The 25,619-nt window shown below is 38.7% G+C and overlaps 2 protein-coding genes across 3 annotated transcripts in view; one reads left to right on the forward strand and one right to left on the reverse strand.

Moving 5' to 3' along the window:
* The window catches only part of stard5 (StAR related lipid transfer domain containing 5), a 423,751-nt gene that overhangs the window by 303,170 nt on the left and 94,962 nt on the right, over positions 1 to 25,619 (reverse strand). The window lies entirely within an intron of this gene.
* Positions 1 to 25,619, forward strand: part of cemip (cell migration inducing hyaluronidase 1) — a 138,457-nt gene that overhangs the window by 97,778 nt on the left and 15,060 nt on the right. For both annotated transcript variants that reach the window (XM_083559011.1, XM_083559012.1), the window contains 10 exons: positions 3,447 to 3,616; positions 10,943 to 11,152; positions 13,102 to 13,307; positions 19,059 to 19,128; positions 19,492 to 19,620; positions 22,100 to 22,185; positions 23,176 to 23,307; positions 23,806 to 23,841; positions 24,145 to 24,300; positions 25,336 to 25,516. In XM_083559011.1, coding sequence (XP_083415137.1) covers positions 3,447 to 3,616; positions 10,943 to 11,152; positions 13,102 to 13,307; positions 19,059 to 19,128; positions 19,492 to 19,620; positions 22,100 to 22,185; positions 23,176 to 23,307; positions 23,806 to 23,841; positions 24,145 to 24,300; positions 25,336 to 25,516 — 1,376 coding nt within the window. The remainder of the gene's footprint in view (positions 1 to 3,446; positions 3,617 to 10,942; positions 11,153 to 13,101; positions 13,308 to 19,058; positions 19,129 to 19,491; positions 19,621 to 22,099; positions 22,186 to 23,175; positions 23,308 to 23,805; positions 23,842 to 24,144; positions 24,301 to 25,335; positions 25,517 to 25,619) is intronic.

Raw genomic sequence — 25,619 nt, forward strand, 5'->3', positions numbered from 1 at the left:
TCAACATTAATTAACTGGCCCCCTGCAGTACCGCAGCAGACCCCCTAGGGGTCATGGACCACCGGTTAAAGACCCATGGTATATAGTATTCTATATCAGCACAAAATGGTACGCTAAGTGTTTGCAGTTTTCCTGGGCATTGCAGTGTGTGTGTGTGTGTCTGTGTGTGTGTGTGTGTGTGTGTGTGTGTGTGTGTACAGTATGGTGGCAAGGAAAGTGGCATATGCACACATATGTCCTAAGTCATTGTACCAAATTAACACAAATTATGATGACTTTATTATGACTTTTGGGTTTCTCTAAAACATCACGCCTAGTAATTGTGGAGTGTGTGCAAAGAGAGAGAGACAGAGAGAGAGAGAATAAATGTAATAGGGACTGCCTGTGTGTGTTTTCACGCCTGGGGGAAAGGTGCTAGATACATCAGACATTGGCTGTTGCAGTAGCATTTGTTGTGTGGCAGCCTGTGTCTATCAGGTCCGAGTTCAAACACCCACACCCACACGCAACCAGCTGGGCTTTAGCTGATTTGGCAGTAATATACCGAGAGCTGTGAAACCAAAAGTTGTTTAGTGTAGCCCAACAACGATTATTCATCAGTTCACATACCGAACACATTACAGTAACCATTTCCATGATTAACACGTTGTGAACGCTTAGACAAATCCTGAGCATGAGCTCCACTATTAACTGCTGCTGATGATTTAACTAGCATGGAGTCATGTTATTTTTACAGACAAAGTAAAGGCAGAGTGAATGATTAGAACTGAAACAAAACTGTCAGGAGGATTCAGATGTTTTAGAAAGAAAAATGACCAAAATCACACTGGAATTATATGTATCAATGACAGCTAATTACACTTCCCTGGCTTTAGTTACACCGAGAAATGCCAGCATTGTGTGAAATACAGAGAAATGATACTTAAGTAAAAGTGTAGATAATTATCCAATCAAAAAATTTACTTTATGTGAAGAAAATCATCTTGCAGAATAATACTATTGAGCAGTAGCCAGAGATTGATAAGGAAAGAGATCATAAGTATGTGAAACAAATCTTTCAATTAGACCGAGTCTATTCTATATAGTGAGCCATTTCTTATGTTTCTCCTATATGCACTATATGGCCAGAAGTTTGTGGACACCTTATTAATATACCTGTGTTTTGTGAACTTGCCGAAACAGGTTCGATTCTGTTTAGTTCCAGTGAACAGAAAATGAAATGCGACAGTATACAAAGACATCCTGTATGGAAACAGTCTTTTGGCTTGTTCTAATTCAAATTCACACGTATATGGTTTGCACTAATCGACATCATGTAGGATGCAAAGGCTGCAGCAAATGTCAGATTTATTGTTTTGTTAATGATTATTTAATGCTATGTGATCTATCTTTTTATAAATATCTTCATCTCGGCCTCTGTCCAGCTCTCTCTATGTATATAGAAATACATAATGTACCTAATAAAGTGATTCTCTTCCCATTTGCTGCCAAGCAATGACATATTTGTACTTATAAGCCAAACAAAACCCACATTATTATCTTCCCTTCTCTGCAAATATGTCCTAATCCTCCATGCCCTCTGCCTCTCATTCCAATATGAGGTATCGAAAATCCATGAGCTCCATATCATTATTTCAATACTTCACCTTCATCATTGGCTTATGTCTCCTGTTTCCTTGTTCTTTCATTCTTACACCCACAAACACGCACCTTATACAAGAGTTCTGCTGTCGCATTGCATCACTGTGAGAAGACTCTGTTTGGCAGCAGGTGTCATGCATACATAGAAAGATAGCGAGAGACAGATTTTAAGTTTTAATGGTTATGAGGTGTCACCCACGTCTCGTACCAGCGGATGGCTGGAAGACAGAGGACAGCAAGCGTCTCCAGATGATTGATTATACTGTACAACTGCAGAGCAAATGGATGTTCGTGTGTCTGCGTGTGTGTCTGAATCTGCAGAGAGTGCCGCCTCTGTTGCTCACATATTGTGTACGCCAACGTTCTTCTTCTCAACCTATCATAGCAGAATCACATTTGGCAGGTGTAGCGCTGCCTGCTCTTAATTTAGAGAAGTGAGAAACTATTTTCTGATAATGAGAATGCTGGAGGTGATGCTGTATACGTGTGTGCATGCTGTAGTAATTATTCATAGAGGTACGCCTTTTATTCCAGCACATCATTTTGCCTGAGATACATTTGAATGTAGATTCATCTGAGTAAATGCATTATCAAGAAAAAAAAATCTTACATGAGTTTATGTGAATAAATTGAGTTACATTAACCCATTTTGTTTCCCAGAATAAAGTCAAGAACCTTGTTCTGAGCAGGAATATCCACTATCATGACCAACTTGGTTGAATTAAGTTAATTGAGTGCAATAATGTTTTCAGCTTCAAAATCCTTGCAACATTTAAACATTTTATTGGATCACACTCACCTTACATAACTCTTTCTCATCAGCAAAATCATGTTTTGAAGAAAACAAGTCAAGGTGCAAACAGTGTTCATGAGATCGACATTTAGGCAGGCAAGAACCTTGATGGCTGTCAGAATATCAAAGCTTGGTAATGACTGGATCAAAGGAACACAGAGCATATACTTTGCTCTAATATTGAACATGATAGTTTCATTGAAAAAAACAAAACATTTTCCAAACAATTTTCTGAAACAAAACCTAATTGAAGTTTATTTTGTGTAACATTTTTATTGCTTTAAAGGTTATACAATCAGTTTGTTCCTGTGTTTCTACCAAAGTCAGCTAGCTAGTCAACTTCCCGTCAAGTCAGTTTCTTGATTTCCAAGGGCATAAAAAAATCCACAGGTTACAGTGTTTTACAGACTCTGAAGGTTAAACCACTGACATGGTTTACATGTTCAGCCGGGATTCCCAGACTGCAGCCAGGGACTTGATTTATTATCTAATGAATAAGTCAGCACAGATTTCTTTGTTGCCTGTGCATCCATCCTCTAGTCTAAGATTCTTGTTAATATTGTAGGATTAAATTTAGCCTATTTAATGTTTATGTAAGGTTTGTGCAATAGGACCATCTGTTTGTTAGAAGGAAGTTCTTGTTGAACTTTCTCTGTGTTAGAGGAATCCCTGTTGATGACATTGCCATGGAGTTCTACTTGTTAAAATGTCATTAGATGCTAAGTGGCATTATTTATAGGTTTTTAAATTAAGATTTGGATTAAACCCATTCAGTTCAAGTGGCCAATGAAATAAAAAATAATAAAAAGATTATTTATATTTGTGATTTTTATTACTGTATCTAGCAGTAAAGGGATCATGTCTAATATCCATGGGGCAGAGAGGTTAATGGCCTTGATTAAATGCCCAACAGTGGCAGGTTTTACTTTAGTCCCTGACCTTCTGCTCAGGAATCCAGAGCCTTAACCATTAAGCCACTACTACTGTATAACAGCTCTCTCTGTGGCTTTAGGTAAACCCATGTTCCTCCACATTGGCGAGATAGTGGATGGGGTGGACATGAGAGCAGAGGTGGGTCTCCTGAGCCGCAACATCCTTATCCGAGGAGAAATGGAGGCTTCCTGTTATGGCTCTGAATTGTGCAAGTTCTTCAGCTTCGACACTTTCGGCGGTCACCTTAAGGTACAACATTCTTACACAATACCTCGCATGCTTTCTGCTCTTGTTGGAAAGCTTGACATGTTTGGGGTGGATAAAAAAAAAAGAATAGTACACTCCAGTTTACAGTGTGAGGGCCTGTGAAGATGGCAGCTAAAGCTAGATGTTAGTGCGCTGTCACAAATGTCGGCCAGAACGACTCCTGTGCCAAAACTGGGCTGCTTGGAGATGCTGTCAAAGAATGTGTGTGTGTGTGTGTGTGTGTGTGTGTGTGAGTGTGCATGTGTGTGCATGTGTGTGTATGTGAGTGAGCGTGCATGTGCACGAGGGTCACAGAGGCAGCTGGTTTTTGCAGTAATTGCTCTATATCTTGCTGCTCCTGTTCCCTCCTCACCTTAGCTGTCACCAGGAAGGTTGTTTTTCCTTTTGCATTGAAGAAAAAAAAAAGAAAAACACTGGGTAATGCCATACAACTAGGTCACAACTCCACCTGATAATGACCCAAAGGTAATGAGACCTGCTGAAAGTAGGCTATTGGACAAGTCAACAGCAGAAAAAGAGTTGGCACTTTATGAAAAGAAAGTCGGTCAGAACACGAGCAGTTGGATGGAAAACTCTCTAGTGATGTAATGCAGACGCATATGCAATTGCAGTTTTATTAACGAGTGCAGGCGAACCAATCCAAAAATGTGATTCAAGACGCAAATAGTAAAACAGACAAAGGTCAAGTGATTAGCAAACAGCATTAGCAGGGGCAATCCAAAATGCAAAAACATGAAGCTGAACAGAACATAATAAACACAGTAGAAACAGCTTTGTGTAGATTGGTGAGTAAACCCTTAGCGTTACATTGCAACTAGTGCAATTGTTCTGTAGGTGTTCTGTATATAGCGCTCATTGGAAAAGAAGTCTGGGCTGGCCATGTTTGTAGGTCATGGTGATTTCTGGAAATCGATGTTTGTGGTCGATAATGAGTTAGACCTGACCTGACATTCAAGCTTTTCTGACCTTAAGTTTACATTTTTGCTTAAAATTTGCTTTCATTCAAGGCAGAACATTCAGTTTTCCAATTCATTGAGATGATGTTTAATTTCTTTGCTCTGAATTGCCATGACAGTATATGCACAAATAATTTTATACGAATATAATAATCAGAAGCTAATAAATAAATATTAATTCAATATTTTAATGAGTGGGACCCAGTTTTCAAAATTATTTTAATGAATTAAAACACTATAATGAATATTAATAAAAAGAATAGAAATATAAATAATTGGTTATAGTTTTCAGGAATAAACTAAACCTCTTTTTGCTTATTAGTAGAATTAAATAGATTTTTGTATTAGTCTACTACATACAACAAATGATATATTTTTATGCTATAATTATATAGCAGACAGCTTTTTTTGTTTTTTGAAATAAAGCAGAATATCAGAAAATAAATATCAATGTAAATGTTTGCGCATGTCTGCAACGCACTGCCATTTTTCAAAAAATTTGACTTTGATGTTCGGGATCATGGCACAGTGATGATTCACAACCAAGTGAGTTTTGGAAACCAGCTGCATTTTTATAGCAATTAAACATGACTCTATTCTGCAGCCATGACAAACCTATTAGGCATTTTCTTAAGCGTTGTAACGTTCAACAAATTGTGATTTCCATAACACACACACACGTCAATAAGCCTGTGAAATTACAGTCAAAGTAGGTTAATACCAATTTCTTTCTTTTTGATAGGAAAATTGATCTGTTGGCCCATTTTCTATAAAAGGCGTGTCTATAATTATCCAATTATTGTGTTGGAAGCATTTTAATAGCTATTGCAGTAGTGTTTATCAGCTGAACCATTCTGGGATAGCACTTAAGGATCACCTCGAGCACCCAGCCAAGGTCTCCCTGAATTAAAATGATGTAGTGTTTGAAACGGTTTTAATTAAAGAACAAGCAATGGAGATAAAACAATGAAGACCTTTTGGCATATAATTTGTACTACTGGCTTTTTGTTGGTGAGGGATTGTTCTTCCCGCTTGACCAGTAATTATATGACTGATAAGCTCATTTATATGTGGACACTCCACCCAAGACTTTTTGTCGCTATTAAAAAATCCGTAAAAACTAGGATGTTAAAATCCAACCCTTAAACAAACAAGGTATCTCACTCTATACAGTACATAGATTGTTATCATTAAACAGATCGTTGACCTAATAAAATTAAAGGCAAGCGGTAAATCTTTGCCTTTAGTCTCCGTTTCATTTTGTTTCTGGTGTATTGTAACCAGGTTGTTCCAAAGTCAGATGCAAACAAGGAAAATCTGCATACATAGACAGGCTTATAGGACTTGAGACACTCACCCTGTATGTGTCTGTATCTCTTCCTGTGCTTCAGTACTCTTTAATGTGCCTTTATTCACGTTCCTGACACCTTGGAACTGCGTGACACTTACATCATAAGTGTGCTCTTGCAGCCCAAGGGGACGAGTCTGTCTTTCAGGATGTGCATTTTTTTTCCCCACAGCAACTCTCTTGCGCAGTTTTGCTGAAGGCAATTTTTCTGCCAGTTTGCAGTCCATTCATATAATTTCCACGGACTAACTGTTAGAGTAAAGCAGAGCAGTTACACAAGTTGAAATGTGGCACAGAAAATTTGTTATATTATGAAATATAATACATAATATATTTAGTTACCGTTATATATGCCGCTCTATCTACAGTTATAGAAGTCAGATTACAATGGTCCTGGTTATTTCCTGCTCCTGAAGTCTACCGTTATGTTCACAAACTCTGTGATCATCCAAGGAACCTCAGTTTAGCTAATTAACATGATCGAGCGACCATTAAGATAGCAGCAGGGATTCAACCAAGGAGGAACAGTGGGGCAAGTTATCAAGGACACATTAATAACAGTATCACAGTGCAAGTGAGAAGAGAGATAAAACGGACAGAAATAGAGTGTGACATGATCTATATTACAACTTGGAATTTCTTAAAATGTGATTCAGGAACTTTCAGGGGTTCATGGAGCCCACTGTTATCTACTGCCCACCATTAGAATATATACTGTTAATATATTTATTATCATGGTCTTATAGGTGATTGTTTACTTTACTTTTTACTTGAAGTAAATGCATTTCATCCAAACCTGAATATTAACTCAAAAACTGAAAAAAAAAAAAACATGGATGTTGTGTGTTTTGTCAGTGGTAGGGCTGTGACGCATAGACAAAATACATCGTTTAGACATAATGTAAAAAACTGAGAGATGAATTGAATAACAATGATTATTAGATTGATTAATAACAGTGGCACCCATAAAATATATTAGCGTTGATGTGTTAGAAGCAGGAAAAAAGGGCAAGCTTATAGATCTAAATTATCACAAGAGCTACATAACTAGTGTGCTAGTAAAAGCAAAACAGCAGGTCTTGGGCGGTGTTTCATGTATGCAGTGGTTAGAAGCTTCCAAAACTGGTCCAAGGAAGGATTAAGAGTGAACCAGGGACAGGTCATAAGCACCCAAGGCTTATAGATGCATACGGGGAGTGAATAGGCTAGACCATTTGGTCTGATAAATGAACTATTGTTACCATCTAGCTGTCAGAGCTAGAAGGAGTTGGAGAGTCAGTGGGTCAGAGCTGCTTTAGTGCAGCAAGGGGGACCTACACAACAGGCATGTGGTTTTTATGTTGATCAGTGTTTCGTATTTAAATCATGATATTTTTCTCATAAGTGGGATTGTACCGTAAGGGTTACACATTTTTCACCCTTCATATGTACCTTTTACCTAAATTTTTTTAATTCTGGGCAGAGATTGGCAAATTAGGGTAAATTGGGTAAAAATATTTATAAAAAAGAATATCAAGTAGTATACGTTTACTCTATTACCAGGGCTGCAGCTATCGATTATATTAGTATTCAACTGATTAATCGATTAAGACAGGTCTGTTGAAATAAACAAAATACAGTGGAACCCGGTTATCTCGCCCTCGGTTACCTCGACAACCCTATTAAGTCGACGTTTTTGAAGTGGAACCGCCAAATTCTAAACATTTTTTAGCGGTTATGTCAATTTTTTTTATGTCACCGAACCCTGATATCTCGAGCACAAGGGGGGAAAAATTTTGCCATTTAACGTCGGTTATCTCGATGCAGCCGCAGAAGAACTCGCGGAAGTGGCGGAAAAACCAAGACTTACAGCTGCTACAGGTGTTGTATTGTATACTGGTGAATCTCTGCTGTTAAATGTTATGCGATGAACGGGAGGCGAAAGCCGCTCTTGGCGGCGCGGAACGTGGGATAAGCAGCAAAAGCATAGAATGAACACCGGCAGGATCGGGGGGGAATCCGCGGTGAGCTTTGGGAAGAAAAGAGCAGCCGGTGAGACAGTGCCGGTGGGAAGACACGTACCGGGATACGCATGAGCGATAACAACGACCGCCGTGAACCAACATATACCAACAATAACGGACAGTGAGAGTGTGGAAGTTTAAATAGGAGCTGGTGATGATGATAAACGAGCACCATATGAGCGCGATTGAAGCCGGGAGCTTCAGAGAAAGCGGCCGAGAAAACACCTGACACGCTGAAGGGGGCCGAAGGGGGCGTGTCAGGTGGATTCCTGACAGATAAACATGTACTGTATGTATTTTTATAGCATGACTTCATCAAACAAATTGCGGCAACGCTGTTGTGTAAAAAAAACTCTCCAAAAACACGTGCATGTACATTCTCATTTATTAACGCACATCATGTACATAAAGACATTTCAAGCACGTTAATATACTGCCGCCATTTTGATTTTCGTTTATCTCGATCATCGGTTACCTCGATGCTTTTTGGCGACCCCCTAGGACATCGACATAACCGGGTTCCACTGTATGTATTTTCTTTAAAAAAAAAAATAAATTTTAATGCTGAAATTGCAATCTGTGAAAACTAAACCCAAAAGTGAATTTAATTGCATTATCACATCAAAAAGCAAATACGAATATATTAAATGCAATAAATACAAATATAAAAATCAATTTCAAATTACTTTAAAAAAAGGTATAAGCACTGTACAGTGTTTTTTTTTATGTTTTAGTTTAAAATGATCCCAAACTCAATCCAATATTGTTTTCTTTGGCTTGAATCTTCTACCCTCGCTTTCTCTCTGTTCCACTATTCTTTATTCTGCAGCATCTTCTGTGTTTACCTTTCCAGGGGTCTCATTTATTAAACTCTGAGCCCTGAGTATGCACAACGTGGAATTGGCGACACAGATAGAGCGCACAACCTTTGCGTCGAAAGTGGCAAACGCACGTTTCCAGCCCCCCCTTTAATAAATAAGACTCCCAAAACAGTCTAGAGTTCAGTGGGTGGTGTATCAGTAATAATGGTATGTGGGGAAACATGTAGTTATGTAGTTAAATGGACTAAATGAAGCATCAGGGCAAATAATTTGCCTCAAAGCTTTTTTGTATGCGAATTACCAGAGTTACTCGAGGAATCATTTCAGCCCTACTCTCTAGTGTTATCATTATTCTAAAGACTAAATATATAATATATCCAAGTTTGTGGATGCCTGATCATAACATTTGTATGTTTTTATAAACATCCATTTCCTCACAATGGAGTGTTCTTGTAGAGATTTGTGCTCATTTAGCCACAAGGGGGTTAGTAAAGTCAGGGATCGATGTAGAGTGAGGAAGCTTGGGGTGCTGTCAGTGTTCCAATTTATGTGAAGGGCCAGAAGAAGAAATCCTAAACAGTTATGAGTCTCTGACTTTGTGAACCACATATGGCTAGAGAAGTCAGGTGTCCCAATACATTTGTTAATAAAGTGTATATAAGTGAAGTATTTATAATAAAAATTGATATACATGTACCAGCCCTGGAAAATGTAATGTTCAGCACTGTAACATATCACATTGGTAGTACAAACTCAGGCAAATATAAAGGTAGAATTGTGCTCATAAAAGTTTCTTCATTGAGCTGGTTGAGATGATGGTTCATAGGGAAAATTCTCAAGAATTATAAAACGTGATATTTCATTGTGTTAAGGTTGAGCAGGCGTGTCCAGACTTTTAACTTGAAGTGTAGAGCTATAAATAGGTTTGAAACATCTTGTCATATGTAGGTCAGACACTCACCTTTTGGCTGGGGAGGAGAAGAGAAACACACATTGTCCTTTCGTCCATCGTCTCTCGGGAAGCATCGGGTCACTTCATGCATTCTGATTCGTCCGTCTAGTAAAGTGATCCCGGGTGTCACTTATTCTTTCTTATGCTTGACCCAAGACCCAGATCTTAACTTCATGCATGCATGCTTCATTTAATATGCAAACCATTTAGTGTAGGCACATTTCAATTCTCATTCATTTGCTTCTCTTTACCTTCTTATTGCACTGCCCCATTTCCCCTTTTCTCTCTGATTATTACTCATGACATTCTACTGTTGCCCTTTCTCTTTTTTTATACACTCTCTCTTCCCATAACTCATTCTCCTCCCCTTTTATTTTTCATCTTACTCTCCTCTCACATATCTGTTGATCTCTCTCTCATTTCCGCTCACCCTCTCACTCACCTGTTTCTAACACTCTCTCTCTTTTCCTCTCCGGCTCTTCTCTCGCTTGCTCCTTCTTCAGCTGTATCTACCTTTAAAACCCAATGATCCATGTTCTTCCATGAAGCTATATTCGTGTTTGGAGGATATTAAAAAGCAGAGTCATTTTCTTCGTGCGCAACGAAAGCACATCCAGGGTCGTATTATTTGATCCACCGAAATCCATCAACCGCAATCGGTATAAAATTTCTGGGAACATTGGCAATATATATATAAAAGCCAAGGCATAAAATCTCGGTGTCATTTTAAAGTGAGACCTCCGATTTGATAAGCAAATAAATTCTGTAGTGAAAAATATGGCTCCTTTTGGTCAGGTAAATTACTAAGATAAAACCATTCCTCACCTTTCATGACCTAAAAAAATAAAACTTATTCTGCCTCCACTCCAGACTAAAGAATTATACTGTACTCCACAGAGCCATAGTTTTTGATTCAGTGTTGTAGATAACTATCTTTCTTGGTGTTAATAATAATAAGGTTGTTTTCTCATAGAATTAATGAATAAATTAAATTTCAAATTGTATTCAATGGAAATGAATGGAAAAATTGAAGTGAATAATCCAAGAACCAGTTCCAGCGAACTTTGTCACACATATCTGATGTGATATAGGTTACAGTATGATTTAAACCTTTATAATGGGCAATAAATAACTGTATATTTAAAGTTTGTCATCTTCTAAAAGCTCAGTGGTGGTTCGAGGTGTTGGAGTGCTATAACTTCTTACAGCTTTTTTCTCTTCGTTTCAGGTGGAGCACGGTTTTAAAGCAGTACACATCCAAGGGGTGGAGTTCATACACATGGGACAGCAGTCTATGGGTCACTACCCTGTGCACTTCCACATGAACGGAGACGTAGATGAAAAAGGAGGTTATGATCCACCCACCTTTGTGAAGGACCTGTCCATCCATCACAGTTTCTCCCGCTGCGTCACGATACATGGGTCCAACGGTCTGCTGGTGAGTCACATGACATTCTGGTTCTGTTGAATGTTGAAACCATTAGTTGCACCTGAGTCAACCATCAAAAGCTTGATGACTAGATAATTATTCAAGATTTGCATAAATATACACACTGTTGTGAAGATTCTTTTGTTCGTGACTTCTGTGGGCATCAACCGTTTTAAAGGTTATGTGGCCTCTGTATTCTCTCAGAAGAAGACCCAGCCGGTATGGACGTCACTTTTTTTCAATTCATTATAGACAAATACAAAGAACATGTAACCGGCAGAAAGGTCTCAGGACTTTTTTTCGTTTCTCCAATCCTACCTATCCAGACAAGGTTAAAAGGGTTCAGTTAGTTTTGCATATGACACCACACTCAAAACCCCGGGATTGCTTGAAAAAGCACTATGTGGCCTGACATTTTTTTCATTTACCACACAATCACACTGCCATCTGTTGCCTCCCAGCTGCCTTCCTAACAAGCTTCACCACACACTCTTTACCACACACTTTCACTCACAGCCTGTTATCCAGGTGCGTCATTCGAAAAACAACATTGGTTATTCCCTCATTCGTCTATTTTATAGTGTGCTATAGACAGCAATGGCTAAACTCCTCACTCTGAATAGAAGCGTTTTTTTCGATGCTGTTGTAACCTGGAGCTCACAGTTGAAGCTCATTGTAACAACCCCCCGCAAAGCAATACAAGTCTGTGCATTAAGCTACGAGATGCAAATTTGCAGGTCTCTCTTGAGCAGATGGTGCATAATGTGTAGTAAGCTGCTTAACAGCAGTGATGAAGGAGTTGCTGAAATCATAGTCAGTTACGATATTCATGGGTTCTGAAGACAAAATAGAAAACAACTCTGCATTTAAGCCGAAGAAGAAGACTGTGGGTGTTCTTAATCAAGTCTGGAATATGTAAGATGCAATTCTCTCATTCTCTAGTTTCATTTTGAATTCGAAACGTGTTGATAAATTCAGTGCTCGGAAATTAATGCAGTCTTCTACTGTACAACAGATTGCTTCTATTTGCATATTTCAGATTGGAGGACCATTGAAATTAGAGTTCAAGGGTTTGGAGTAGGACGTCCCTGATGAAATAATCACACTGTTTATGCTGGTGGATTCTGAGTGAATTCTGAGTCTCTGTTTAACATAAACCCTAAACAGTCTTTTATCAGAAATTGTATTTATTCATTAATCTATGACAGCCTGGTCATGCTTGTCAGTTTTGTGGCACAGCAAGAAGCCCATTCCGGTAATTCAGCCTCGAAAGAACAAGAGTTTGTCGCAGAGCACCATGTATACACATTCACGCACTCATCCATACAGACAGTAACCTGAGCTCAGACTCACCAGGATGAGAGGGGCAACAATGTAACCTGTTACATCACATACAGGTGGAAAAATGTATTTGACCATTTTCCCCATATTTGTACAACTGCTGCCCAATAGGTATCTCAGACCACAACTACAAAATGGACAGTGTGGGGGATAGAGACAAGATTCCTCAGAGAGAACCTGCGTCTTTAGAGATAAGGTGCAAGCTTGCAATGGTCTCCAAACTTTCTGTACATGACCTTATATGAGGTGGTTTAGAGACTTAGAGACCAGTTTTGTAACATGCCAACAGATAACAGCACAAGGCTGCATGCACAGTCACAGGGAGCACCGACCTTCATAAGTTAGTGTGACATTGTGCTGTGTACATCGGGAGCTGTGCATTACAACGTATGCTACTCTGACCACGAGTGCACCCTGTCACCAAGGGGACTATTTTGAAAGTGATAGAGTGTAAACATTGATAAATTAAGTACTATACCATCTTTCCCACCCAGAGTAGACTGTGCTGTACTCCTGGCTATGTTGGCTCTAGAATCATCAAGATTTAAACATCTTCAGATAACAAGACGAACACTTTTATTTAAAGCCTATAACTTATTCCCTCATCTGTTTTACAGGTAAAGGATGTGGTGGGCTACGATGCTCTTGGACACTGTTTCTTTACTGAGGATGGCCCAGAGGAGAGAAACACGTTTGAACATTGTCTTGGCCTGTTGATCAAGGCCAGCACTCTGCTACCCTCTGACCGAGACAGCAGGATGTGTCGGGACATCACAGATGGAGCATTTCCAGGCTATGTGGCCAAACCACGGCAGGACTGCAGGTAAGACATATTAATAATGGACATTAAAATTCAGATTTTCCTTACAAAAAGACAGAATCTAATTCTTAAAGTTTAAAATAAAATTACATACACGTTTCCAGCTTGATAGCATGTATTATCTCAAACTAATGGATATTTTATTTAGCAAAGTAAAAAAAAAAAGACACAAACCAGTTGAGAATGTAAAGTTCTTCTTTTCCTACGCACTTCCTGACCTTTGAGAGAATTTTCAAGCTTTCTGTAATACTATAATTCCTATAAATACTACATACATGCTATCATTTTAGGTTTTTATTAAAGGTGTTAATTGAGATGTTGCCATTTGTCCTTATTCTCTTTGTAGCTAATTATGTGCTCATGATAAATATCTTATCTGAGCTACATAATTGCATTAAAAACTAAAAACATGATTATATTTATTTATTTTTTGCCATGTAAACAATGACAAGACGGAGGAAGCCAAGCTCAGTTTTAGATTGGTGCAGTACAAAAAAGCATTTTGTTCTTGTAGTGTGTAGATAAAACGTTTTAAAGGAAGGACGTTTTTAAACAAACGACGGTGTTTCCACACTGCGCTCGCAGAGAAATGCTTCAGCACATCCACATTTTTTTTTGTTTTACACACAAAGGAGATTAAGCTGTAAACTAATTAAAACTTCTCAGTCACGTTTTAAAATCAAGTTCAAATTCTCGAGCCATCATGTGCCGTGACATAACTCATTACCCCCCATCGAATTGCTACAGTCCCTTGCCTAATTGCCACTAGATTCCCTTCCACCCAAACGAAGTAGAACTCTGCGATCATACTAACGAGCTCTTCACGCCAGTCAATACGTAATTTTTTTTTTTTCATCTCAAAATATACTTAGGCCTACATGTTTTGGGACCTCGGTTAATCTCTACTAATTAAAATCAGTAGATCAGCCCGGAATAAAAGGCACCACTGAACTCTGGCGGTCTCGTCGTCACTTAATATTCTCTCACAACCGCTCATCTAATGCGGAATAATGTTTAATTTAAGATGCGTAGCAACGAGTAAAGCCTAGACAAAATGGAGTTCAAATGAAAAATTAGCGCCTTGTTTAATTTTAGGATTTTGTGGGCCGACTTCGAAATTAAACCATCGTCTTTATTTTGGTGCATTTTGAAACCGTTTGCATTGCAAAATCTCAATTTAGCACAAAAAGGCTGCAACACATTTTTTTTTCTCACTCAGTTCCTTTTTTTAATAAAAAAAACTACAGTAATGCCCCGCTTGATCGGGGGTTCGAATCTTGCACCCCCGGTTTATCACGGAATTGCATTTGCCACATAAATAATTAGTTTGGCTGATTTTCCCGGTCTCTCACGGGCAGCACGATAGACCAAAAAGCATATTGTTCTTATGGAGTTTAATGTTGAACAAATTACATTTATTAAATGTATAAAATTAAGTTAAATGTTAATACAGAACAGTACAGAAAGTGAAGAATGCCGTGACGTGTATCTTTTACTCAGCCTCTTTTTTGACGTCATGGGACACTTCAACCAATAAACTACACATAGGCTTCGCTACTACAGAACTCTATACTGTACAGTACATGGACTTAATATAAATGTGATACAGTGTACTGTATTTTTAACAATTTACACAAAATTAATCTCGCTAGATCCTGGCAAATGTTTTCTGTATGTGTTTAAAGTGTGTGGGGGGGGATTATTTACGGCTTAAACAATAAAAAAAAGCATTTTTGGGGGTGCGTCTGTTGATCGCGGTTTTTCGTTTATCGCGGGTGGTTTTGTTACGTAATCACCGCGATACTATTGATATGTTATCTATAATCTATAGGGCTAAGGCTAACCATAAACAAAAATATTCCCTTTCGACCAGATTTGGTTCTCCTTGGTAAGCTGGTAGATTCAGTTTATGAACTCTATTAGCTGCAACCTGGCTACTTATATTGCTTATACAAAACTCATGCAGAAAAACTCATGTTATATATATGGATATTTATAGCAGCCTTTTTGTACTAAAGATGTTATGCATACATATACCAGATAGAAAATATTATATTTATTTATTTAACCATTACAACCTCATTGTTAACGGACCCTTATCTAAAATAAGCTAGGTTACACTAACAAATAGCTGGTTACACTCCATTACATAAGATCAATAGTATTAAATATCACTAATCAAATATCATTATTACATCACATGTATATCAAAAGATTTTATTCAGAGCACCTACATTTCTTTCATTTACACAACTAAACGTTTAAGGGCCCAGCAGTGGTTGCTTGGAAGTGCTGGGATTTGAACTCACATCCTCCTGATCAGGAGCACAGTGTCTTAACCACCGAGCCACCACTTCGCTAACTATGCCAACATGTTGTCACTGAAGTCAGTGTTGCCTACTTTAATAGCATTAGTGACATTTTAGACTGCTTTATATTTACATTTATGGCATGTAGCAGACGCCCTTATTCAGAGCGACTTACAACTCAGTAGAGGAGGGTTAAAGGCCTTGCTCAAGGGCCCAGCAGTGGCAGCTCGGTGGTGGCGGGTTTTGAACCTGTGACTTTCTTAGCCAAAATCCAATGCCTTAACCACTGAGCTACCACCTCCCCTAGTTTATTTTATTATACCTAATTTGTACACCTGAGCAGTCGAGGGATGGAGGACTTGCTTGAGGCTTCAGCAGTGGCAGCTTAGAGATGCTTTCAATCAGAAAGTTCAACATTCTAATCACTGAGCCACTATGGCCCTTCCTACTAAGAAATAACTAAGTAGTTTTTGAATAAGTTCTAGAATAAAACATCCAATAATAATAATAATAATAATAATAATAATAATAATAATAATAATAATAAATACAAAGACACTATTAAGACACTATGTTCTTCCTACATAACCTAGATAAATGGCCAACTCAAAACTATAAATTGGATGAGCTCTCAAAGTCTAAGGACAGCGCTACAGGCAACACATTGGTACTTATGCAAAGGATGATAAAATGCTAGCCAGCTCTACAAGCTAGTCAGCCTTGTGATTATGCAGAAATGCCACATCTGCACTTGATAAATATCAGGAGAAAGCTCTTGGAGTTTAGCACGTTGCATATTGATGTTCACGTCGGAAGATGAGTAATGCGATGAAGCGCGTGTAGGCCGCACACATTGATCAGAGCCACGCAAACCCCTGCAGCGGCGGATTACTTTTTCCAAACTGTCACCTTTGAGTTGATGTACAAAATGTATGTATGTATATGTGTGTGTGTGTGTGTGTGTGTGTCAGAGAGAGAAAGAGAGAGATCAGCTGGAATGCAGTGAGCTACAAAGTGTGCACAAACAAACAGTGTTTTAATTTCAGAGCAAGCGCTCTGACTCGAGTCATGGCACGGAGGCAACAGCTACAGCACTGTAATTAGTTTGACTGTGTTCTCTCACTTGCACACAAAAGCCAAAAGCCTAAAACCAGACACGCCACAGCAAATAAATACTGCATCAGTGCAGTCCTGATTACAACACACATATGTTTTTCCTGCTTTAATTGAAGACATTGTCTCTATTAGTGCATGTGCTGTGTGTGTGTGTGTGTGTGTGTGTGTGTGTGTGTGTGTGTGTGTGTGTGTGTGTGTGTGTGTGTGTGTGTATGTGTGTGTGTGTGTGTGTGTGTGTTCTCAAAACTATTGTTTTTGTTAACAGCAGCACATTTCATTCATTTTCATGTTTGGAAACTCTGCAGTAGAATCTTAACATGTGCTAATCAGCAATTATGCATTATAATGACTTTCCTAGTTACACCTACCAGACAGGTTAATGAATAGGTCTGTAATTACTTTCTGTAGCCCATCTGATGCATGCATAATCTATCCCTTTACCCTGTACATAAGCGAAACAGCTTTGTCAAGGAACCAGATATAATTTGGGAGGTAGAACCTTCTCAGCACAGCAGAAGCACCACTACACAGTGTAAAATTGCATTGTCCTAGCTTGGTACTTACTGAGCAAGCAAGGCAGTTGGAACAGATTTCCATTGCAGGACAGAGAAGCGAAATTCCCGCTCTGTGCAGATTATGTGCTCATAATAAACCTCGAAAAGACCAATCATGGGCTTCCAGAAAAAATCTGAAAGCACAGATTCTTGTTCAGAACAGTTCTCGAACACATTAGATTACAGTTTTAGCACAGCTTTATTACAGTATTCAGGAGTTTCAGCATGCCAGGGAAATCACTAAAAGTAAAAGGCTTAATGTGCCATTTAGAGAAAACCTCATAACAGTGACATACCTATCTGGTGCAAATGATTCAGTGGTGTAGTTCAGCTCAATCTCTAAATCTCTGCACTTACAAATTTCAAATTTCTACTTTTCTTATTTCTTTTTGAAATGCTATTGCCAAAATGTTTGCACCTGTTTCAAGCTTTCCACATCATCATTGCATGTCTGGTCTTTCCTTTTTTTTTTTTTTTTGCATGTAGTAAAGCACTAATGCAGATTTTCATAAACATTTTTAGGTTTCATAGTAAATTCTGTAAAAATAGCAAAATAGGGTTCCCTGGTGGTCTAGTGGTTAGGATGCGGCGCTCTCACCGCTGCGGCCGGGGTTCAATTCCCGGTCAGGGAACGAACAACCCAGTGCACTCTTAGTGCCGGTCCCAGTGCACTCTTTGTGCCGGTTGCACAAGCCTGTGATAAATGGGGAGGGTTGCGTTAGGAAGGGCATCCATCGTAAAACATGTGCCAAATCGAACATGCGGATCATGAATACGGACGATCCGCTGTGGCGACCCCTAATGGGAGGAGCCGAAAGAAAGTTATATAAAATGTAAAAATATACGCTTATGGTTTTTTTCTATAAATGTGTATTTCCAATTGCAGTGAATGTATTTGGAAAAATAAAAAAATATATGTTTTGCAAGATTTTAAGTGCTTACATTTTCACTGATTACATATAGTAATTGTTTATCAGGACAGATTTCATATCATTAACCAGGGGTTGTGGTTATGCATGGTAGGGCATCATTTAAAAAAAAGTTTAATGACATTATGTTAATTTAAGTTGATTATTACTGCCGTATTGCAACATGCCTGGTGGACAAACCTGACCTGGACTGTGTAAAGGCAGCACATTTTCTCCTCCAATTTTAGGATGTCACTACAGAACGTATTTTAGAGCCTGCTGGTACCATGAATGTAGCCAGAGTGCTCCAGTACTACATTTTTACTTTGCATTTCACAGGAATAGTGGCGTTAATAAAGAAAAAATTTCGCTAAATGTCAGGAGACAAACCGGAAATGTGCACTTGATCAAAGCAAAAACAAAATGTTAGACAATCAGAATTATGATAAATAGAAGTGTAGTCTAGACTTTGTCATAATACATTTGTTTATTGTATGTATTTTGTATTTGGTGGACCCCCTTATCCAGCGCGACTCACAAAAGTGTTACTTATAAAGGCAGCCAACATTTTACAATTCTAATAGTCCAGACATACATACAGTAAACATTCCACCAACTAATAACACCACCAGCATGAACTTGTCAAATAGCAAAAACAGATTTGAAAATCTGACCAAGTCTTTCATAAAATAACATTAATACGACTGTATCAAATCCACCAGTGCTGATTTTTGAATTTTAAACCACCTTTTGAAACTTCATTAGATACAGACATACATGTGTACAATTAAGACAGTAAAGCTCTTCTTGCCTCTCAAGCCTCCCAAGTCCTATTCCACAACAACTCTTTCTGTCTCTGATTTTCAGTGCCACCTCCACTTTTTGGATCGCTAACCCCAATAACAACCTAATCGACTGTGCAGCTGCAGGTTCTGAGGTGAGTGATGTTATACCACTGATAAGTGGGATTAATGACTTTTAGGATCAGTGTGAGCATGGGCAGCTAGCACAGCTACATCTGGCACATTGCAGGAAAAAAAATAAATCATGTTTCATATTGTTTTTATGTGTGTACATGGGCATGAAAGGAACAGAGTGAGGATGAGAGAAAAATTATGGTGTGTGTGTTATTGCCCACTGCTGTGTTTTTTCTCTGCTTGGGATCCCTTATTATATGAAGCCAATAACGCAAATGCAAATGGCCCTTGTGGTTTGTGTGTGTGTGTGTGTGTGTGTGTGTGTGTGTGTCTGTCTGTCTGTCTGTCTGTCTGTCTGTCTGTCTGTCTGACTGTCCCTGCAGGAGACAGGCTTCTGGTTCATTTTCCACCACGTGCCCACAGGTCCATCAGAGGGCATGTATTCACCAGGCAAAACAGAACACACGCCGATGGGACAATTCATCAACAACCGGGCCCACTCAAACTATAGGGTGAGTGTATGCATGCTTGTGTGTGAGTGAAAGAAGGAAAAATAGGCTGAGACCACTCTCCACACACACACCATCATTCTCATGAGGATGCTTTTGGAAAAGATTTACAGACAGTGTGTGAAGGAGAAAGCTTGCAAATTCTCAATTTTTCCTTCATCTCATCTACACCCTTGAACCATTTGGGGAGAAATACAATTCTATTTCTCTGGTTTTAGTATGCATGATATGCAGGATCCAATTTACATTGCATGTAGGCAAACGTTTGACCACAAAGGGAAACTAAATCTGGGTCTAGACACGGTTTAAACTAGAATTTAAGAAACAAGGGATAGAGCTGCTCCTTTCATGTTAGCCAACAGCCAATGTGTGAACAGTATATTTACATTTACTAATCATTATAAAAAACTGCTTACAAATTAAACCTAGAAGACAAACAATAAATGCACTTTTTTTATACTTCAAAGTGCAACCAGACATGACTACTGAAAAATCTGACATAGGGAATGATTTAAGGTTTGAATTCCACTTAGTTGTCCATAAGGAACCTTTAGGAACTGGAAAATATTCAGTCATACAGAATAGCTTATTATGCAGTATACTATGTAGTAGTATACATGCAGTACACAACTAAATGTTTACTGTAAAATGTGAACAATAAAGCTACCTTTGGTTTTAAGTTCAAATATTTCCCCTTCTACTAGCAACTTATTTGAATTTTAAAGGCGTTATAGGGCATCAAGATTGGTTGATGGAGCGTTGCATCGGTTAGTATATTAATAAAAATCATATGGAGACTTTACTTTAGATCATGTACATTTTCTTATCCCCATGCTGAAATGAATTACTGGCTATGCCACTGCTGGAAATAGAATCACTGTAATAAACACAAATGTCATTTTGTGACCGTAGCATTATAGGGTTCTGTCTGGCATTCTGCCTAAACTGAGATACTTTAATACTAAGGTCACATACTAAAAATTCTATTTGTTGGTGGGGTTTTTTTTTTCTTCTTTGGGCTGAGTTCCTGTCTTGCTTCTTTGTGAATAGATGCATACATTTGAGTCTGTAAAGTTCCACAGATTAGCTAGATGCATGAGACAGTTGATTAGCATTCAGTAGCAGACCAAGGCATTTATTAACTGTAGGACACAAGAATATCCAAAGGCTTATATGGCATTTCCTAACTCTTTCAGTCCAGTTCCGCCAGGTCCGACCCCCAGAGAGATTTCACTGCTGGCACAGTGCTGAATCACACTGTATTGAAACAGCTCTGAATATTATATTGAATCATTAGCTGCTCTAAATGAGCCTTTTATACATTAGATCATTGATCCATGTATAGGGATATAGCTCTTTCAGAACAGGTGAAGCATGATAGCATGGTGTAGTTATTTCGGGGCATATATTTAGTATGTCCTCATCAAAAATGAATAATCTTACTCGTTTTTATGTCTGCAAAGTTGCTTGTTTTAGCAACGATTATTAATACTGTTATGTAGAACTTTGAAGGAGAACATTTTAAAATGTAATGGGGTAAACATGAAACCATGTACTTATCTGGCAGACATTTGGAATGCAAGATGATTTGCTAGAAAGTTGTAGCCCAGTGATTAAGACGATGCCCTGATAGGAAGGCCATGAGTTCAAATCCGAGCAGCACCAAGCTGCCACTGCTGGGCCCTTGAGTAAGGCCCCTAACCCCCAACTGCTCAGTTGTATAAAATTAGATAATTTGAAGTCTCTATGGATCAGTGCGTATGGAAATTTTGATGCACTTATAATTATAAATTAATAATAATAATAACAATAATAATAATAATAATAATAATAGCCTAATGTAGAAGGGATGACACACTGATTTCATCCAATATTTCATTATATTATTTAAGTAACCAAAATATATAGTACTAATTTTTTCGACATATTAGACCAAATCAAAAACAAATTAAAAGCATAATATGTTGCCATGATATAATGTAAACGTAATACATGCTATTAATTTTTAGCTGAATAGTTAAGATTTTAGGACCAATTCAAATCCCAGGAGAGACCCACCCACCCTCAACCAGTCACCTCTAAGCTCAGATTGGACTTTGCTTCTGAAAGCATTTTGGATGAAAATGTCTACAGAATTATTAAACATAAAATATAATTGAATTTCAGTTCATCTCAAGCCATGAGCTGGCATGTGTAAAAGTCGCTTTTGGCCATAATGTAGTCGCCCTAGGCAACACGGCTTCACAATGAAGAGCTGTTCAGTGGACTTTTTTTTTTATCAGAAATGTTTTCTCCTGCTTTTTACTCATTAAATCTGAAGGCAAGGCTAGGTTTAAAGTCGTTCTAGATAATCGGGTGGCCTTGAGGATTAGTAATAACCCAAAGAACATGGACATGCTTGAAAAACAAAACAAAAAAAAACCCTTTTTGTAGGCCCTTTTTGTAATTCTGTGCACTTTGTTATTCGTGCATCTTTCTGCAGGCAGGGATGATCCTTGACAATGGTGTAAAGACCACCGAAGCTAATGCCAAGGACAAGAGACCCTACCTGTCACTCATAGGGTCTAGGTGAGTCTCAATGTCACACACACTCACACACACACACACACACACACACACACACACACACACACACACACACACACACACACACACACACACACACACACACACAGTGCTTTCAGAGAGTTTTAGAAAATGTTGCTAAAGCCATAGTTCAAACAAAAATGCCAATTACGTATAAGTCCTCTTACACAACCTGCAGCCATTTGGTGTGTGGAAAGTGAGGTCTTAAAGTGGATATGCGTTAATTCAGGTTAGGATCATTTTAAATTCATACAGTACTACTACAGCTTGTGAAGTTTTTGTGCACATTGATTCCTCTAACATTGTATATTAGCATATAATATCATTAGTAGCATGAAATATAGAGTACAGCTTGCAGTTATTTTTTCTAATCAATTAATTTTAGACCATGTTCAAACCAAATTAATGTGCAACATATTAAAATACTGTAGACGTAAATGTGCCAGAGAAAAACTACTCGTGCCAGAAAGACAACGTATTACTATCCACTTAACATATGCTAGTTTTCAGTCGGTCTTTCCAGCAGTTACAGCCACCTTTTTTGTTACAAACCTGAGACCATTTGGGCCATTTAGAGGCAACCTGTACATTTCAGATATATGCCTGAGATGCCTCAATATTATAACATTTTTAGTAATCATTTTATCTGGTCATGATGAATCCATAGCCTTTCCTATAAATACCAGGGGCATTAATCACCCTAAATAGGACACCGGGCATTCACACTAGGGTCAATTTAGAGTGGGCAGTCCACAATATTGGTATGTTCCGGGGTGTGGGAGGTTATAAGAAACCCACAAAGACTTTGCAAACCTTGGGATTTAACTGCCGACTATGGAACTGGAAGGTGGCAGAGCTACCCACTGCACCACAGAGCCACAGAGTTATCAATATCCTGATAACACTGAAAGCAGCAACAATGCTTACATTTTATTCTACACCATTATCAGCAGATTGTTTAATGTTGAACAGGTATAGCCCTCATCAAGATGCCGACCCTTTTAAACCCAGAGTCCCTGCCCTCATCCACCACTTCGTTGCCTATAAGAACCAGGATCATGGCGCATGGCTCAGGGGAGGAGATGTCTGGCTTGATGACTGCCAGTAAGTACTCTTCATTAATTCTCTTAAAGAACCAAAAAAACAGCATCCATGAAAGCAAAATCAAATGGATATATGTATCTGTCTATAGGTCAATCAGCATGCAGCCTCAAAACCTAAGACTATAAGTATATGAATCCACGTCAAATATATTGCGACAGCATTGTACTGCTCAAAAAACGACAGCTTTCACCTCAATTAACCCTGGAGAGTGGAAGTAATTATGATCATAATCCTTATTTATATTTCATCCTTTAAGCAGAACAAATGTTCAAAAAGGCAGAAATCAAGTTAAAAAAATAGAATAGCTGAAAAAGATCAGCCAGATAAAAAAAAATAATAAGTGCAAAACACCATTGTCATTATGATTGCCATTGTTATCAGTCAGTTATATTGCTCTGAATATTAGATGCATGCTATAATTTGAATAAATTGTGTTTAGCCTTATTGTAAAAATGCTGTCTTGTCACCATTGACCTGGTGTGTCTTTATTGTCTGCAGGTTTGCTGATAATGGGATCGGCCTCACTTTAGCCAGGTAGGGCTGCTAATCGTTCATTTTTTGCCTTTCGCACACATTTTGCAATCATAATAAAATGGATGCCTTTATGTTTGCCGAATGCAGCCCAGGCCCACTGTGCTGGGGGATGTAATTGGAAAACGCCATATATGGGTGGCTTCGTGAGATGCATTGGGGAAATCGGGGGCTTTGAGTGGTTGTGAAAGTAATTCAGTGGTGTGAAACTAGCGGCTCGGGGACCTGATGAGCATGCACAGCGGGGGCTGCATTTATCCGGGCATTTCTCTCACACTGGCTGTTTGCTTGTGTTTGTGTGTATAGTGGAGGAACCTTCCCAGATGATGACGGCTCCAGGCAAGAGGTGAAGAACTCGCTGTTTGTGGGAGAGAGCGAGAACCGAGGCATGCCTTTCCCTGATGGCCGCATCTGGGGACCGAGTGGTTTGGACCACAGTGGCAGGACCCTCCCGAAAGGAGTGTAAGTCTCCCCTGCTGGTATTGACATTCTTTTGTCCCTTCAGCACTACAAGATTGGGCTTCAGCTTCAGTCACAAATGGAATGAAACTTATAGTATACTTTTTGGATGCTGAAAATATCTGAATGATTGTGCTTTTGAAAGTAGCATAATTTCAGAGTTTGGTAGAATATTAAAACACTCTGTACTTACAAGGCTGATAGTCCTATTGAGTCATTAAAACGTTCCTTACATACACTGATATTGTTCAATGCAGTGTTGGATAGTAACAAACTAATTGTAATTTGTTACTGTACTTAAGTAGCTTTTTCATGTATCTGAACTTTACTGTATTATTGTACAGTTTACTGTATTATTTAAGTATTTTTATTTGGGGAGACTTTTACTTTCACTTCACTACATTTAAAAAGTAAAATATCTTACTTTTTACTCAACTACAGTTGTTCCTTTTTATTTATGAGTGTATAAAAACGTAACTGGCCAAACACGCAGCAAGCCGCCAATCAGTGTAGAGGGGGCGCTCTGTTTTGAACTTGTTTTGATTGCCGCTTGGTGGTATCTACTAAGCGCAAACATTCAGTTCAGCATCAGTTCAACAGCAAGCAGAACATTTTGAGAGCAATAAATGAAGAAACTGCTGACTATAACTCGCCACAACACCCGCTGCCTTTTTCGAAGTAGCTGAAAAGAAGGTTTTGGGCTCATGATCACTTTGTACAAAACTGATTAATGTCTTTTGAACTAGCTTTGACCATCTGTGAATTAACATATCACATATATACATAACAGCACAGTGAAATTAGTTCTTCGCATATCCCCGCTTGCTCAAAAGCTGGTGTTAGAGTCTGCCATATACGGCGCCCCTAGAGCACAGAGGGTTAAGGGCCTTGCTCAAGGGCCCAAGAGTGGCAGCTTGGCGATACCAGAGCTGGAACCCCCGACACTCCGATCTGCAACCCAGCACCTTGACCACTGAGCTACCACTCCCGACAACATATTCAGGGTGGATATTTTGTCAATTCTTCTTTGTTTTTCAGGGATTTCCCCATGCGTGGTATGCAGATATACGATGGTCCCATCAACGTCCAGAACTGCACATTCCGTAAATATGTCGCTCTGGATGGACGGCACACAAGCGCTTTTGGCTTTCGCCTGAATAACTCATGGCAGAGCTGTCCCAACAACAACGTGTCAGACATCACATTCGACGATGTTCCGGTGAGATTAATATTAGTCATACCTCATTCTCAAAACTTGCGGTTTCTTATAATCTCAGAACCATGACTGCTAAAAGCTAATGCACTGGCATTATTTGCCTTGA

The sequence above is a fragment of the Silurus aristotelis genome (genome assembly GCF_946808225.1).
Source record: "Silurus aristotelis genome assembly, chromosome: 13".
Taxonomy (NCBI): Eukaryota; Metazoa; Chordata; class Actinopteri; order Siluriformes; family Siluridae; genus Silurus; species Silurus aristotelis.